This window comes from Lactuca serriola, chromosome 4 (genome assembly GCF_051521515.1).
Source record: "Lactuca serriola cultivar US96UC23 chromosome 4, Lser_US96UC23_V15, whole genome shotgun sequence".
Taxonomy (NCBI): Eukaryota; Viridiplantae; Streptophyta; class Magnoliopsida; order Asterales; family Asteraceae; genus Lactuca; species Lactuca serriola.
In genome coordinates, this window is record NC_136411.1 from 43,930,041 (window position 1) to 43,949,369 (window position 19,329).

The following is a 19,329-nucleotide window of genomic DNA, read 5'->3' on the forward strand; positions in this document are numbered from 1 at the left end:
TTACATTTTTTTCCATGAATGACCGCATGAATTAGATTGATTTATAGTAAAGTTAGTTGATTTATAAACCCGTAATTGTTTTACGAATTAAAACAAGTAACAAAAATTGAGTTTGTTCTTCGTTACGATTTAATGTCATTGTAAACATAAAATTAGTATGATTTCTTATGAGAATTATTGAATATTATTGGAAATATTTGTATTGAATCTAATGCAACTTTTCAATCTTATTCTAAGAACTTATTGTGATTAATGTTAGTAAAGTTTGGTTAAAGAGTTTATTTTGACTAAATACTTTGAAAATAGAACTGATATTAGAGCTTATTTACATTACTAGTACCAACATAGGTTTAAAAAATATATAAATATCAATTCAAAATCAATTTCATATAGTTGAAATGAACACAAAACCATAATTGTTTCAAAATTTGATATTCTTCAAAATCTAATCTTCATTTATTTTATTGCATCATAATTTTAGTTTCTTTTTAGTTAGTTAGAAATCTTTGTTATATATTAATTGTTATGTATTTTTGTGTGAAGATTAAACCTTATATTTTGTATTGTTCAAAGAGGTTTATAACAATAGTTATATGCTCATAAGGTTCATTCATTGCTTAGCAATAGTATACCTTTGTATAACTAGCAATATATTTGTACTCCTCAGCTATTTGTTGTTTTGAGGACCTAACATACCGCATTATCAATCATGTATCTCCTCTGATACTTTATGTTTTTTTTCATAAAATCCGAGCTTCCGGTAGAAACCCTATATTTCATCGACATTACACTCTCTCACCACCAACTCAAACCCTTCACTCTTTCCCGCCAAATGGAATCATCATCGTCATCGGTTCTTGAAGATAGTGGTAGAAGGAAGGCATTAGGAGACTAAAAGGGGAAGGTGCCACTCGAAGTTAGTTAAAACTATATTTATTTAATATAATGTTTAGTTATACTTAGATTCATAGGATGAAACAACTTTCACAATAACTGCACATACTAAGAAACATATAAATTTGAGTCGAAATGTACCTTAAAATATAAATACTGTTGCATTCAATTTTTGCACCAAAGCAATAAAAGCCTTGCAGTATCCAAAAGCTTTCTATTTTGTATTTATTATATTGACTAAATGGTCGAACTCGTTGATTTAAACATTGTATTTTCTGTTCTAAAATAATAATAATAATAATAATAATAATAATAATAATAATAAAACACGATCTTGTGTTTAAAGAAAAAAACACAATTGTATTATTTTGAAACAAATAAACATAAACATCAGTTTAATAAAAAAAATTAGAGAACTAATCTTGTGTTTAAAGATTAATCATTTAATAATATATTGTAATGATTAAGATGTCACTCATAATAAAATCCTATCGATTAAAAAGTTTGACATCCCTGCTCCCCAAAATGCTACGCTTTCCCTTTTTAAATTGGATAGAAATATCTCAACATTTTTTTAATCAAAGTTAGTTTTAACTATATATCTTTGTAACCTATGGATTTAATTTGTTAGCTAGATAATAAAATGATTAAATTTTTTAACTTTCTTTGACCGTTAAAAATGATGAAATTTAAAAGAAGAGATGGATAATCAATAAAAAAAAACCCTGGTTTAAAAAGATAACTACTACAAAATTACCAAACTAGTCATTATTTATTTTTGGGGTCCCCTATTTTTGGTAAACGATAAGTACATACACATTCGATTGGAAGGACAAAAGAGTAATTTAACAGTTTTAAGTGTTCTTCGTTTACTCGCAGACTGTGCTTACGGACATGAAATCAGATTTAAATGCAGTTCAACACTCAACAGTCCACACCTCTTCTCGCTCAAATCATTCTGAAAATTTTTCACTTTCTTCTCCAATCACAATTTTCTCTCTCTGCAATATAGATACATATATCTATAGATTGTGTACGTGTGTTTCTGTTTACACTTTTTAGTTTTTAGAGAGAGAAAACATCACACACACGCACAAAGCGCAGACGTCTCCAGTCTCAACTCTATTTCTCTTTCTAAACTAAAAAAAAACATTCTCTCCGATCATGGCAGAGATGTTTTCGTTGATGCTTTTGCAGATTAACATGGGTTTTTGATTTTTTTTTCTTTTCTTCTTCAGTGGAAACATCTTTTGAAGTTTGACTTCTTCAGGGTATCGTTCTCTCTCTCTCTCTCTCTCTCTCTCTCACACACACACACACACAGACACAGAACCAAGGGTATGTGTGTAAAGCTGTAAGCCCATTTTACTTTTCTAAATTTATTTCTGGTTTGAAACATTTATTGTGGATGTGATTATTCTAAAATGGGTTTCATGAACTTGTTACTTTTTGGAGTTTATAGAGCAGAGGTTGGGGGTTCAGTTAGAATATAGTATTTTATCGTCAAATGTTACTTTATTTTGTCGGTGTGATTGATTGATTGTTTTGCATGTTGTGATCGATGTTCAAATTTGCTAATTTGGGGCTTGTTGGCTTGGATTACAAAATCAGTAACGATTGTAATGATTATCAGCAATTATTTCTTTTCATTCGGAACCCATAAGAACAGTTCCTCTTTACCTTTTGTAATTTCCTCCATGGAATCCCCCTTTCCATAGCAAAAGCTGCTAAATGCAATGATTATGCACGTATCTGAGGGTTTATATGTTTTTGATGATTATACACTTTTCTTGTAGGTCTGTAAATGATAAAATCAATGGATTTCTCAAAAGCGGTAGGAAGCAGAGCAACTGGAATGTTATCTGGATCGGATACTTATCACGCTTCCAATGATGCTACTTTTTTCTCAAGTTCATTACCAGTTCTACCTCATGACAAGTGTGTGAAAGGAAATGGTTTGCTTGAAGATATGGAAGATCATGGAATTGGAAGCTTGTTACCTGATGAAGATGAGCTTTTATCTGGCATGATGGATGGTCTTGATCTAAATCTAAATCCATTTCCTAACCATGAGTCGGATGAGATTGATCTTTTCGGAAGCGGAGGAGGAATGGAATTGGAAATGGATCCGGAATCGGAATCAGATAATCTGAATTTCAACATGTCAAAGGTAAGTCATGGTGATGGGATTATTAGTAGCAATGGCATGAGTCAATACATGAATGGAGTTGGAAGTGGAACAGTTGCTGGAGAACATCCATATGGAGAGCATCCTTCAAGAACTTTATTTGTGCGTAATATCAACAGTAACGTTGAGGATTTAGAGCTACAAATGCTGTTTGAGGTATAGTTAATATTTACCAAAAACAAATAAATTTACCTAGCAAGTTAAAAGTCTAACATGTTATTTATATGTAATTTGTAGCAATATGGTGATATTAGAACACTGTACACTGCATGTAAACACAGGGGGTTTGTGATGATATCTTATTATGATATTCGTGCTGCAAGGACTGCTATGCGTGCGTTACAGAATAAGCCTCTAAGAAGAAGGAAACTGGACATTCATTACTCGATTCCAAAGGTTTGATTTAGAATTATATTTATACCCCTTGTTTTTGTTAATTTAATTTGATTAATAAATATGGATGATGATCTGATTAGGATAACCCATCGGATAAAGATGTAAACCAAGGAACATTGGTTGTTTTTAATTTGGACCCGTCTGTTTCATGTGAAGATCTTCTTCAAATCTTTGGGGCATATGGTGAGGTGAAAGAGGTAATGGTTTTCCTTTTTTAAGACTTTTAAGTGTAGTGTTTGATATGATGCAAAGAGGTAATGTAATCTCACCCATTCCGTTACCTTATTTATTCCATTACCTCTTCATTTATGATTCCATTCCATTCCAGATACGGGAGACACCGCATAAAAGGCACCATAAATTCATAGAATATTATGATGTTAGAGCAGCAGAAGCTGCACTCAGATCTCTAAACAGGAGTGACATAGCCGGGAAACGCATAAAGCTTGAACCTAGTCGCCCAGGTGGCGCCCGCCGAAAGTAATTAATTTCCCTTCCATTTCCAATTTTACCCTTGTTTCTAAAAAATTAAAAACATTTAATGATTCTTCTTCTTTCTTATATTAATGAACACAATCAGCTTGATGTTGCAACTAAATCAAGAACTTGAGCAAGATGACACGCGGAGTTTCAGGCTCCAGGTAGGCACCTCGATTGCCAGCTCACCGCCAGGTGTGTGGCCACAATTTGGCAGTCCAATAGAACGACACGGTCACAGTCCTGTACAAAATCTTAGCCACAGTTTACCTGGATTGGCTTCAATCTTGCATCCACAAGTACAACCAACAAGAATAGCATTACCACCAATTGGTAAAGACCATTATGGAAGAAGTAATTATACTCAGTTTGATCAAATGTTTTCGAATGGGAATTCATCATCAAACAATGGATCTGTTTTTCAACAGTCTCGTTCGCTGCAAGGGACAGGGACAGGGACGATATCGTCATTTGGTGCTTCGAGCTCGACCACTTCAGGAATCGAAACTTTATCTGGTGCACAGTTTCTGTGGGGAAGTCCTACCCCAACCACCAGTCAACCACCACCCATGGTTCAAACTCAACCTTTTGCTAAAGGGTTGACCACTCATGGGTTTAGCCTCCCAGGGCAAAATGGTCATTTCCACCATGTCGGATCGGCTCCATCCAGGATGATTCCATTTGGTGGTGGTCGACATCATCATGATTTCATGAGTCATTCAGCTTTTGGTGGCCAAATGGATCGCGGTTTCTTGAATTCTCATGGATCTGTGAACAACATTATGGAAAACAGTTCATCGCCTAGTTTCAGCAACATGTCAATGTCATCTCCCAGGGTATTCCTTGGAAATGGGCTGAATTACTCTGGAATAGGATCTATGAATAATGATAATAATGTAGAAAGCATGGCCATGGCCATGAACATGAACATGAACGGAGGAGGGCGGAATCGAAATGGAAACCAGCTGCAGATGCAGATGGACAACAAGAAACAGTTTCAGCTTGATCTTGATAAGATCAAGAGTGGAGAAGATACTCGAACGACTTTAATGATAAAAAATATCCCTAATAAGTATACTTCAAAGATGTTGCTAGCTTCCATTGATGAAATTCATAGTGGTACTTACGATTTTCTCTACCTGCCAATCGATTTCAAGGTATAAATTTTCTACCATTTTTTTAAAAAAAAATTAAATTTAAATTTAATGTTGCTGGCTGTTTTTGTTTGATGCGCAGAACAAATGTAATGTTGGGTATGCGTTTATCAACATGCTTTCACCGATGCATATAATCCCGTTCTACCAGGTCTTTTCTTTTTCTTTTCTTTTCTGAAGACCATTTAGTTGAGTTGCGTAAATATTAAAGATTAATTGTTGGTTGTGTTAAGGCGTTCGATGGGAAAAAGTGGGAGAAGTTCAATAGTGAAAAAGTAGCATCATTGGCATATGCTCGAATCCAAGGGAAGGCAGCACTTGTCACCCATTTTCAGAATTCCAGTTTGATGAATGAAGATAAGCGATGCAGGCCTATTCTTTTCCATTCTGAGGACGTTGATGTTGATCAGGTAACAGTAACACATAACAATGAATACCTTTTTCCTTAAATGTTTTTGAGTATAATATGATTATTAGGGTTTTTGTGTGTGTTATATGCCAATTACAGGATCCACTGGACCCGACACCATTTTGAAGCAAGTAGTGCAAAAACGTATGTTGAATCGTACATATATGTTTATTATAATATACAACAAGTACACCAAAAGCAAAACCAAAAAACTAGGTGTGGATTGTGTGTGTTGCTATTTTGTGAAGAAAAGAATGAAAGAAAATGAATGTTTTGGTAGTAGATATTATAAAGAGGTGAATGGCCTAGAAAATGTATAGGTGGAGATAATCTCCTGTTTTTCACCTCTACACTTCATTTTGGGTTTCTTTTGTTAACAAATTTGAAGTCATATTTTGGGGGGGCAATTGTATAGTGGAAAAGGAAAACTTTATAACTTTCTATCTCTTGTGTTTGATATTAATGACAGAAAATCAGTGTGTTGTGTTGTTTGTGATGATTGATACTCCCTCCAGCTTCGTATCTCTTGCTTTTTTAATTCCTTACCATCATCTATCAAACAACATTTACAATCATACACAACTTGTTTATGATTACATTACATTAGTATAATCAAAATAAGAACAAACAAGATGGAACCACATTGTCATTTGGATAATACATATCGCTAAATGCTTGGCAACAACTACGTAGTACATGCATCTATATCTACAAACAAAGAAAAATCTTATTCTGAGTTTCTAAACTATTTAATTAACTGTACAGTGCAAAAAACAATCTATATTAAAACACTAACTACACTACACTAGTGATGTATTATTGTAAGATAATTTGGAGGTGTAATTGAGAAATTAATAAGGCACATTGTTACCAAATCTGTTAGCAATAATTGGACGCACATCTTCAACGTGAAGCAGAGACTCAAGGAATGGTAGTAACGAAATTAGGGCACAATCTGATGGATCATCAAACCAACTCTTGATTGGAATCCCATTATTCACTTGCAATCTAAAAACCTGAAACTCAAACAAACAAACAAACCTTTTATTAGACAAAATTTTCATCCCTTATCAATCTGATTATAATAAGCATTCTATTTGTACCTGTGGAGAATTGTCAATTATGACAATTTTGGCAAGATCAACACCTAAAACCGTTAAATCCTTTGTATAACTTCCATCTGTAAAGATACATGAATCTCTATAAGCTCTACGAGAGATCATCTTCCCATCTGGATCCAGTATATCAACAAGCTGTTTTGCATAAATGCTTTGACTGGCTGTGAATATCACAATATCAAACATTTCCGACACTTTTTCCAAAAATGCCCTTAGGTAAGGTCTCTCTTTCACATACACAGTATGCTCCTTCAAACTAGAAACTACTTGAAAACTGAAGTCTGCATCCTTACACTGTTCCAGTGAAGAGTGGACAAGTGTTTCTGTTTGTACATCAATTAATTCAAACAAATTAAAACATTTCACATGAAAATTATCAATAAAAAAAAATCATTTTTCTTACCATCTAAATCAAGAACTAGGGTGACAGATTTCGTTTCCCTTGATGATTCCTGGGGAATTTCTGTAAAATCAAGAAAATTCCTGATGAACATTTGTGGATTCAAGCACTCTAATGGATCCCATTCTGGAAAAGAATTCATATCATATTCATATTCCTTTAATTGATGGATTGCCACAAATATGCTTGATTCTTCTGAAGCAATGACAGGTTTTGGATGTGTGTTACTACTATCGTCTTCATGTTGACTGTTTGACTCGATGCTATCTTCAAGAAAAGGAAGAAGCATATACTCATCAAAACAAAATCTGCTCAAGTCATCACGTTCATAGTCAAGTAAGCATGTAGCCTCAGAAATGGTGGTATATGCAGAATTTCTTTCATTGCGTGAGCTAGACACAATCATATCAGAAATGAGAAAATCTGACACGTTGATATTTGGTTCAATGTCAATGTCAATGGACTCCAGTATAGGTGAAAAGATTGTTTCTATGGTTGATGTGTGATCCTGCAATTGAAAATACCATAAATGTAAGCAATCCTGATTCTAGGGTTATGAACAGAAAATGGTTAAAAAGACTTGAAAAAATATCATGGTTTGAATGTTTTACCATGCTATAAACTACGCCAGCATTACTTGAAGGTGATATATGCTTCTGAAATTGAAGAATTTCTTCATCTACTATTTCACAACAGTTGGTTTCATCACTTCTTATTTCCTGATTGTTAGATGTAAAAGTATCAAGTTCTGCTTCTTCATTCTGAAAATTCCGGGCATGAGAGAAAGAGTTCTTGGATATCTTGCTTGATTTTTGACAGACATGAAGACCACGATTTTCTTTTAGAGAGTCTCCTGATGATTTCGTCTTCATCTTTAGTGATGGCATTTGATTTGTATCTTTGATGTATATCACGATCTTGACTCAAAAAAATCAATCACTAAATGTCTGCAAAAGAACGTTTTTAGATAGGAATAAAGCAGGAATAAGAATAGTTGAATCTCAAATCAACAATCAATCATACTATCAGCTCAAAGCAACTCAACCAGCTAAGAAACAAAAGAAAATGGCGGAAAATCTGAATTAAGAGAAAAGACATATATTTCGATATGTAGATCTAATTTTTTTTTTCAGATATCTGTATCATGTATGTGAGTCGTTCCTTACTTCGTAATCATGATCCAGTGCCTTAAAACATAACATTCAATCACAATTAACAAAATCCGAATTCTAATTTCAACAAAACATCATTCCAAATCAAAGTCAACACACGGAATTCACTAGATACACACAACTGATTAGAAAGAAGATGATCATAGATAAAATATGATTTTTGAAGAAAATAGCAATTCACAAAAGTAAGCAAAACCTAGAAGAATTCTACACTTTAATCGAGACCACGCTGGTTTATGAGGCTGAATCAACAGCAATGAACTCCAAATTCATATATGCATATACATATATGCCTTGATTTAGATACATAACAAGAATTACTTACAGAATTTTAATACTGCTCGAGTGATTTGAACTAATGAAGATGAAGATCATACACGTTATCAATTTCAACAGTAAAATCAATCCTCGGTTATCTTACCTGTGTAGCAAAATCAAATCCATGTCCTCTCTCTCCCCCACTGTTTGACGCGCTTCTCTCTCTCTCTCTCTCTCTCTCTCTCTCTCTCTCTCTCTCTCCATATATAAGAAGCGGGTTTAAAAATTCATTTAAGCCCCACTAGTTTTGGAAGAATGCAATATAGTCCTTACGAAATCAGTATTGTTATAAAACAAGAGAAATACAAAACCAAAGTGCATTTCCAATGCCACGTGTAATAAAAAATAATTCATCTTTATGTAATGAATGAAGTAGTATTTTTCTTAACTATCAGTTTGGAAACTATGTATATTTTATAGGTTGTACAAAATAATAATGTAGCATTAACCTAGCTAATGTGAAAATTATAAATAGTTGTGATAGATAATTAGATTATTTGGCCAATACCTTATATAACTGTTCAACCAAACTTGTTTTAAGTAGGCAAGTGTAACTTATGAAGACTATTTCGACCTAACTGCTCATTGTTCATTTTGGATTCAGTGTTTTTTATTTTATTTTTATTATGTTTAATATCTTTGATTTGAGAAAGTAAAACAAAGTTGGTGTTAAAGCATCAATATATTTATCAATGTTGTAACTTTATAAAACAAAACAAATCAAACAATATTAGCAATATTACAAAATTGTGAGTGTAGGTGATTTTTTTATAGTTGAGCGAGAGTAGAGGGGATGGTTTGGAAAAATATAAGCAAAGCGAAGGTCCAGCACAAGGCAGGCTGATTGGGAATGTTTATCGTAGATATGGTGATCGACAATAGATTATGATTTAAGTAACGGTTGAGATTGGAATTCTCTTTTTCTTGTTTCAACCAATATAATGTTTACACGTGGCCATGAGAAAATCAGCACCTTCACCATCGTTTCCTCTCTCTCACACACACCACACAAAGTGAAAAACAAACTAACAGCAACAAAATAGAAAACATATTTTACTTTTATTATTATCTACTGTAATAATGAATGAAGGGTTTTTTTTTTTTTTTTTTTTTTTTTTTTTTTTTTTTAATTCTTATTTAATTTGTTAAATGTTATTTTTTTGTTATTTTGAATTAATTTTTATTCTATATGTTATTTTATGGTTTTTTATTTTATTAATTCCATATAATATTTAAATACAATAATAAATGCATATTAATTTTCTTAATGAAATTTTCTTTTAACTTCAAAATTAATAAATTAAAGCTTCATTAATTTTATTTATTTATTTATCTATTGTTTAAATTTAGAAAAAAAACACTTTAATTTTTATAATTCAATATATTTTTCATTTTTCTTATAAATTCAAACTTTTAAATATATATATATATATATATATATATATATATATATATATATATATATATATATATATACCTATAATAAAATAATCATTCTTCTTTGCATTCTTTTCCACATTCGTTTTCAGCCAAAAGTGATTTTACTAATCTACCCTCCATTCATTTAATGTGTATAGATCATTCCTTAATCAAATACTTTTTAAACAACAGTTTTTAAAAATAATGGAAAGTATATATGGTCGGATGTAATTAACAAGAGCATTCTTTCCATATATACAATCTTTTAACTAGTTACCCTTATCATCTCTTTAAAAAAAACTAGTTACCCTTATCATACTTAAATTGTTCTATCAATCAATGAGAATTCGTACAAAAAATTATACAATTCGTATAAACATATTTAATATCATACCATTCATATTCATATTAAATTCAAACAGCAAAACTTTCAGGCGGCATAACATCTCCAATATCACAATTGATATCATATGCAAATACCTTTTCAGCCTATTCCCGTCTATTCCTTCTTAAATTCGTTCATTAACATTAGGAGTTTAAATTTAGATTAGAAACAATGGTAATATCCAACAAATCAACAAAAAATTATTGTAATTATTTGAATTTGAGCAATATTAGGCAATAAATCAGCATATGCAATCTTATCATAAAGTTTGAAACGACAACCCAATTCCTTCCTTTGTTATATACCTCACTTATTCCCTAATTTTAACATTCTTCTCCATTCACTTTCTTGCATCTGTAAGGTGTAAGGTAGCAGCCGTTCACTTTCTGCCATCGGCTTGAAGATTCATTTTTTTTTTGTAACATTTGAAGATTTATGTCGTCAGGTAATTTCTAAACACCCATCTAAGAACGAAATCAGTAAAAAGAAAGGCTTAGTTCATTCCATTCCATTGGGATAATGAAACAAGTTCATTTTCTTTCCATTGTGCTAGTGAACCTTCCCATTCCTTTCCGAATTTCATCATACAAAACACTTTCTAGAGGAAAATGCATAAAATATCACTTCACTATGGGGGATGTTTTGTTGTACTTATTAAGTACAAAAAAATTTCAGAAATATGTACAATGCTATTTTGGTGTGTTCCATCTTGGGACAATTGGAGGAAAAAACCCCTCAAAGAATGAAATCAATAAAGGGAACGGATTGGTTCATTCCATTCCATTATCCTAAAGAAGCAAGTCGTTTTTCATTCCTATGACATGAACCATTCCATTACAAACTATCCAAAAAAACAAATGAAAAAATAGCATTGTAGTTTTTATGATGTTTATATTTAATAACAATGTATATTATAACAATGTACTTTTTTCTACTTTTAAAATACACTTCTATAATCTTATGTGTGTGCTTCCACAGTAACAGTCCTTGTATGATTGAGATTATAAAACTCGCCCATGTGATACAAGAAATAACAATGTACATTTACTGATTTGTGTATAATAACATCCTACTTCTATACTTCGCACGTTACAATACTGTAAAACAAAACAGGTAATAATCTATATCTTTGTCTTTTCTTCTTTGACTATAAAATTAGATTGGTCATAAGATCTAGAAGAGGAAGAAAAAGGAAGAGGATGAGGCGTTGCTGATTATTGTTAGTTTGTCACCGACCGACTAATTGAGACAGAAGGATGCATGTTCTATTACCGTCGTATCATTCCATCCAAATGGTGCCACTAGAAGGTTTTTGGAGGGATGTATGATGTTTGACCTAAATTACGGACAGGGAGACGGATAAGGGGATTGATGTTGTTGGCGGTGATTGATGGGTGTCGCGTATTACTTCCTTTCTTTGGTCTTCGTCGATTATCATCAGAGAAAAAAATAGGAGGAGATATTCTAGAGTTATTCAAACAATTATAAAAAAACCTAATTCAATTGTGTATTATAAAGGGGGAAACCTTATAAAAACCTAACATATTTCCATCAAAGTCTTAAAAAACTATTATATTATTTTTTGTACGTTAAAACCCTTATATTTTTTTAAAATGTATCATCTAAGGCATTAAACTCGGTAAATCTTAGATAGCCAAAAATGTTAGGTAATCAATTCTCAACGTTTTGATTATTACAACTTATTAGATTAAAAAATTTCAAAAAATATGAAGGTTTAAATGAACTAAAAAATAATATAATGATTTTTTTTAATCCTTTGATGAAAATAGATTTGGTTTTTCCAAGATCAGAAAACCTTAAAAGAGGACTTCAGAAAATATAAGGATATTTATTTCACTAAAAAAATAATATAGTGGTTTTTTAAACATTTGATGAAAATATGTTGGGTTTTTATCAGGTTTTCCTTACAGATGCATGCTTAATCTTTTGAGTAATAAAACTTATATCTGTATTAGATTCTATTATTATTATTATAACTTTAATAAATAATAATTGAAGTGTAAAAAAATTTGAGAAACAGACTTTTATTTTTCTTTTTTTGGTAATAAACCTTCACACTTTTATTAAATTCTATTATTATAACTTTATTAAATAATAATTGAAATATAAAATAATTTGACAATTACTGGTAGAAAAATTAAAACTAATTGCAAGTTTGTATAAGTGAAAGTTAAAATTTAGATGTATGTTTCCATAACAACTTATTGGCAAAATGTATATCTTTATAAATTAATAATTTTTTCGTAAATATTTGATTTATTTTAAGAGTCTTTCTGGAAAAAAAATCCTCTTCAAATTCAAAGAAGACAATTTATATAGTCTGTATGTTTTGCAATGACAATTAAAAAGAGTCAATGACAGTCGTTATCGAAAGTTGGTATGTATTTTAAAGATCATGTTTTCACATGGTCAATTGTATATTGCCTTATATAGAGTTCAAAGTAGAGAATAATTAAAATTGTTAATTTTAGATAACGATGATAACTTACAAACAAAACTTCCAATGTTGTGTGTAAGGAAGTTTTTAGAAATTTATAAACAATTTATAGTTTTCAATTTGTAATTTTTTATGTTGTGTTTATTTATTTTTATTACATTTTAACTATATTTATTTTTCGTATATCATTGTCATTTCTATTATTGACTGTGCTTTTGTTTACACTTTATTCAAATTGATATTATGATTTATAAATCATAATTATATTAGACGTCTTCACGTAAATATCGTATATCGGATATTCAAGTGTATACATATATATATATATATATATATATATATATATATATATATATATATATATTAATTTTAAACAATCAATACAAAAGTCTTAAAAATATTTAACCTTATTAATAAAATAAAATAAAACTTTAAAAATATTTTACTCATCGTTCTGGCGGGTTATAACCTAGTGTGTGTGTGTCTATATATATATATATATATATATATATATATATATATATATATATATATATATATATAACGGAAGAAATGACTCACTAAGTTAGGATCACTAACTAAGACTAATATAATATATAATAGAAAATAACTGTCTTTTCTTTATACTTTTCCCAGTTCCACTGCTACCGCAGGCTTTGTACAATCGATCGTATTATATAGACATCCCTTCAACACAAACATAGGTCATCGAAAGGATCTCGGAGACTCACCAAAGCACAGAAGCCAGGATCTTTTAGAAAATGGATTCATATTCGAAGAGTGCATAACCGCATGGATAAGCTCACACTAACCCGTCAATTTAGGATCCAATTCGAGATTTTCCTTGAGAGATATCGGGAACGAATTGGAATGGAATAATATCGATTCAGACAGAAGAAAAGGTTCTCGATTGATTCAAACACTATACCTATGGGATAGAGGAAGAGGAAAACCCGAATATATATACATACGTACATACATACATACATACATACATACATACATATATATATATATATATATATATATATATATATATATATATATATATAAAGTAGTTAGGAACACTACCTGTGTAACATCCCGATGTTCAGGTACTTATAGATTTATCCCTTTATGTTTATTATATGACATTTTGGTCCTTAAAGTCCAAGAAAATGTGCCTTGAAGCCCTAGTGGCATTCTTGTAATTTTGGGCAGGAGAAGTACACTAAGCGTACATGTGTGTATGTTGAACGTAATATGGTGTGCCCTAGTACACTGGGCGTACACTTATGTACGCGTGGCATACTAAAGAAAGATGGAAACCTTAATTTTTAGGGTTCGGGTGGTATTTAAGCATCTCTTTAGCCTTATTTCTCTTCACCTAACCAACCTCAACCCTCTTTTCATGATTTGAAACCCTAGAAGCACCTTGTGAAGACATTTTAAGCATTAAAGAGTGTGTTTGTGTGATTTGAAGAGGAAGGAAGAAGATTAAACTCAACTTGGAGAAATAAGCACCTTAGATCTGAGATTTTTTTTTTCATTTGCAAGCATTTCAAGGTATAAGCTTGAACATTTGTCTCTTAATCTTGTAGATCTAGTTATGGGGGTTTTATGCCATATTTTTGGTCCCAAAAGTATAATCTTGAGCATGGCTTGTTCTGGACGTTTTGAGTTGTCCTTTCAGACACTAGGAAGGGTCCTTAGACATAAAAATGAAGTCCATTTGGTTAGTTTTGCTCAATGCATCTTGTAGGAGGTCTTAATGGATTAAGACCTTGTGTTAAGCTCTTATTAGGAATGTAAAGTCATAAAGTTGGAAAGTTTATGAATCTAGGGTGTGTTTTAGTCGTGGATCTGAAATATGGGCTTGAGTGCTTACGCAATTAAGCACTTAATGAAGATTTGGGGTTACGAGGTTAGGCTCCACATAAGTGGGAGTACGCCCCGCGTAGTCGGTCAACCACCCCGATTGTGGTCAATGCGAGGCTTCGTGTACGCTAAGCGTACCTCCGGGGTATGCCCCGCGTACTCGCATAGGTCAGCTTTGTGAGTGGCTCGAGTGAGTTGACTCGGTCGGGTTGAGTCATTTGGCTTAGTGGGTTTGACCAGCGGACTTTGATTTTGACTTTGACCAAGTTTGACCTTGAGGGTATTTTGATTGAATTGGTCATTTGATGGAATTAGGTATCGGTTAGAGAGCTGAGACTCGGAGTCGTTCCTTATCGGTTTTGTTCAGCTTGCGAGATGAGTTTTCCTCACTGTACTTATGGGTCGAAGGCACCAAGGGTGACCCATTGGATTGTTATCCTAGTTTTTTTGGATTAGTGTCTAAGACTGTAACTATATTTGGTAAGTACTTGACCCGATTGTGCATGGTCCTTTTGGGTTGCCTTCACCATAGCAACTTGATAGGGTGATTTAAAGAGAAGAGATATTATTATTAATGTATTATAAGAATAATATGTTAAAAGAATAATAATATTATTTGATTAATATAAGTCATAAATTAATTAGGAATTAATTTGGTGACTTAAAGAGATTAATTGAATAAAGGGGTATAAACTGTCAAATGTGTGAAAGTTGTGTTTTGAGCTGATAACCCTTATGGATATGGGTTGGACGATTTTAGGGATGTGGATCACCTAGAAATCGTCCAAGGCCTTATCTAGAAGAGGATTTGGATTGCTTTGAGGCTAAGTTATCCAGTTAGGGTTTTAGGGTGAAACCCTAGGAGCTCACAGTATAAATAGACCCTAGGGTTGAGGAAATCGCCAGCCTTGTGATTCGAGTAACCCTAGAGCCGATTTCCCTCTTCCTCATCTCTCTCAAATCATCTTCTTGCTAGTTGGTGTTTGTAAGCCATTAGAGGAGTGACATTTATGACTCTAAGCTCCAAGAAGAAGAAGGTTTTCAAGCAAGTAACTCAAGGTATTATTCTAGATCTGTTTTCATATGTTTTGATTGTTAGTGTACATTAGATGTACCCATGAAAGTCTTGGATATGTTGCAAGTTCAATTAGTGAAACCTAGATCCAAGCTATAGGGTTGTATGTGCACATAGAGAAAGTTCTTATGTCCAAAACCCATCAGTGGTATCAGAGCCATGATTGGTTTCAATTGAATATGATGCTTAACTGTTGGCTTGCTGAAAATCGATTTTTTCTTGCCCTCTGTCGACCCAACTCGACGAGTCAGTGTTTGGACTCGGCGAGTCCAAAGCTTGACTCGGCGAGTCCGAGCGTCAGACCGAGGATAATTCGGGACTTGGTTGCTGTTTTGTCTTGGATTGATACCTAAATCGTTTTATTATGTAAAAATCCGAATTTTAACTTAATTTAATGATTATCCTTGACATAAATATAGATAATTTCAAATCTTTTAAATATTGATTATTTATATGATAAATATTGGACTATTTAAGATTATTTGGTAATTATCTAATGACTAAAATTTAATTAGGTCAAATATAGACAATTATGAAATTAATTGTTTAATTTGAATTATTTGTTATTTGATCCCTATTGTTTTAAAAAGTTCAATTTCTATCCCGAAGTTTTGAAATTTGAATTTTGTGATTAATAGTTTAATTTAGAAGAATTTAAATTTCAACCCCTAGAGTTTTACAAGTTTAAAATTCAACCCTATACTATTATATTATTAAAAGCTTAATATATATATATATATATATATATATATATATATATATATATATATATATATAAGTAAAATTAAAATGCTAGTCTTACCGTTAGTAGGCCTCATTCACGAAGCTAGTCTATAAGGTGGGTATAAGGTTGCTGCCTATAAAATGGCGCTTAATGGGTGTACACTCACACCCACCTCTTGCTTGACCGGTGGAGGGTCGTTAGCCGAACGGGTAGGATAGGGCAACTCTCACTCCTCATTAATAAGTATAATGAACATATAAAGTAACTAAACTATTTTATAAAATTCCCAATCTTAGTTACTTTAGGAAAAGTGAATTGATGCAATCCCATGAAATTGAACTTTGCACCCTTGCTAAGAAGGTAGTGGAGCGTGTGTGGTTTACCGGCACACTAATTGGTTCTAAGCAAAGGTGGCAAAGGGTGATTCATTGTTTATCATAGTTCGATGGAGCGTGTGTGGTTTACCGGCACATCGAATAGATGATTGTAACAATGAAGGCACCATGTAGATTTGCATGGTAATTCACACCCGCTTTGTGATCCTCGGTATCCCAGTCACAAACTAGAGGGGCATATCGAGATTTAAACATGCCATTGAAGAGTTCAATGAATCTCTAAAATCTAGGAATTCTCAATAAAACTTAAGGTTATGTTTTCGTCGTGAAGAATTAGTGAATCGTCATTCACTTACCTCCAAATTATTTGCATGATTGGATTACGGCATCCCTTTTCTAATATGTAAATAATGTTGTTGGGTCCTAGCCCTAATTTTTCATTTTGGGTGTTTAATTATGGATCCAATTCTAATCAAACTTTGTCCTTTCTATTTGTAGATGTCGAACGCAAACAACGCTGCTGCTAACTCATTCATGTTAATGAGTCTTTTCCAAAAGGTGACCTTCGATGGTACGAACTTTAGCGAATGGATAAGATACATCCGCACCATTGCACGCTACGAGGACAAAGAGTATGTCCTTGACGAAAAGCTCGAGAAGGTAAACCCAGAAATCGCTACTCCCGAAGAGATGGCTGTCTTTGAGACACACGAACGTGATGCAACGAAGGTCCATTGCATCATGATAGCCACTATGAACCAAGAATTCCAAAAGTCCTATGAGGACATGTATCCGTATGAAATGCATCAAGACTTGATGGAGAGGTACCACTACACGAGCGCTACGAGATCATCACCAATATGATCACCGCTAAGATGGGAAATGGAGAATCGTTGACTGTGCACTTGCAAAAGATGCAATGATATGTTGATCGTCTTCGCAAGTTAAATGTTAACTTTGGGGAGGATTTGACCATCGATATTGTTCTTCATTCCTTGCCTTCATGCTACAACCAATTATGGATGACCTACCACATGAACAAGGAAGAGGTCACCCTAACCAAAGTCCAAGGACTCCTTAGGACTGCTGAGAGCAACCTGAAGGACAAGTCTGTTGCACCATCTCCCGCACCAACCGCTGCTCCTGTTTTGGCTATAGAACAGGGAAGGGGCAAGAAGAGGAAGGCTCCGTCAAAGAGCCACCGCAAGGGAAAGTCCCAAGATGGTTCCTCCTTTAGTGGGACCAAAGTTGATCCTGCTAAGCCCAACCCTAACCTGAAGGAGGCAGAGTGCCATCATTGCCACAAGATAGGGCATTGGAAGAGAAGCTGCCCGGAATATCTGCAAGCCATCAAGGATGGAAAGATCAAGCCATCTTTTGCAGGTATATACACAATTAAATCTAATAATTCACCTCATACTATTTCTTGGGTTCTTGATATAGGATGTGGTTACCACATTTGTTCTGATTTGCAGGGACTAAGAAGAGATAGAGATGTGGAGCAAGGAAGAATAAATCTAATCATGGGAAACAGAAGATCGTCGCCTGTCACCAAGATTAGAGTGTATTCTTTAGTGCTTAGTAATGGATTAGGTCTAGATTTAAATAATTGTTGTTACTCGCCTGATATGGCAAGAAACATCATTTCATTTCATGGTTTTTTAGACAAGGATTTAGATATTCGTTTAATAATATGAATGGTTCTATTTATGCTTATCTAAATGGTGTTTTATACTTTGAAGTAATGCCTTGTAATGGAATTTATGAGACTGTTATGGTTGTAGATAACCTAGGAAATGATGTGTTGTGTATAGATTCTTCCAATAGTATGGATAAAGCATTTTTGTGGCATTGTCGTCTTGGACATGTCAACAAGAAACACATAGCCCAACTCCAAAAGGATGGAGTGTTGGAGTCATTCGACCTTAGGGAAGATGACACGTGCGAATCTTGTTTACTTGGAAAGATGACCAAGTCACCCTTCACTGGCACTTGTAAGAGTGGTGAGGGTTTATTGGATCTCATACAAACCGATGTATGTGGGCCCTTTAGATCCACCACAAAGGATGGAAACCGCTTCTACGTGACTTTCACCGATGATTATAGTAGATATGGGTATATTTACTTAATCAAGCACAAGTCTGAAACGTTTGAAAAGTTCAAAGAGTTCAAGAATGAAGTGGAGAGTCAATTGGGCAGGAAAATCAAGATGTTTCGATCCGATCGAGGAGGAGAGTACCTAAGTCTTGAATTCCACGACTATCTCAAGGAATGTGGAATAGTTTCACAATTGACGCCACATAGGACACCGCAGTTAAATGGTGTGGCAAAAAGGCGCAATCGAACCTTGTTAGACATGGTTCGTTCTATGATGAGTCGTGCTTCACTACCTATCTCATTTTGGGGGTATGCCTTAGAGACTTCCGCCCATATACTTAATCGAGTCCCTACAAAGAAGGTTGCCAAAACACCTCACGAGATGTGGACAGGGAAAGCTCCCTTGTTGGCACATATCAAGGTTTGGGACTGTGAAGTTTTCGTAAGACGAGA

At 33.3% G+C, this 19,329-nt stretch overlaps 2 protein-coding genes across 3 annotated transcripts; one reads left to right on the forward strand and one right to left on the reverse strand.

Annotated features, from left to right (window-relative positions):
- The first annotated feature begins 1,795 nt into the window (after positions 1-1,795).
- On the forward strand, positions 1,796-6,017 carry LOC145101430 (protein MEI2-like 2). The gene is made up of 9 exons (XM_079038624.1): positions 1,796-2,165; positions 2,691-3,238; positions 3,320-3,478; positions 3,559-3,675; positions 3,807-3,958; positions 4,059-5,112; positions 5,192-5,260; positions 5,343-5,519; positions 5,618-6,017. The coding sequence occupies exons 2-9, from the start codon at positions 2,699-2,701 to the stop codon at positions 5,642-5,644; spliced, it is 2,295 nt and encodes a 764-aa protein (XP_078894750.1). The 5' UTR covers positions 1,796-2,165; positions 2,691-2,698; the 3' UTR covers positions 5,645-6,017.
- An 84-nt stretch (positions 6,018-6,101) lies between these two features.
- LOC145101431 (uncharacterized) lies at positions 6,102-8,725 on the reverse strand. Of its 2 annotated transcripts, none has more exons than XM_079038626.1 (5): positions 8,630-8,725; positions 7,648-7,983; positions 7,040-7,544; positions 6,622-6,959; positions 6,102-6,534 (listed from the first exon to the last, which is right to left on the reverse strand). In XM_079038626.1, the coding sequence occupies exons 2-5, from the start codon at positions 7,921-7,923 to the stop codon at positions 6,370-6,372; spliced, it is 1,284 nt and encodes a 427-aa protein (XP_078894752.1). In that variant the 5' UTR covers positions 7,924-7,983; positions 8,630-8,725; the 3' UTR covers positions 6,102-6,369. The 2 variants fall into 2 exon arrangements, with proteins under 2 accessions (XP_078894752.1, XP_078894753.1); XM_079038627.1 differs by having other exon boundaries at positions 8,534-8,674.
- Positions 8,726-19,329: the final 10,604 nt, after the last annotated feature.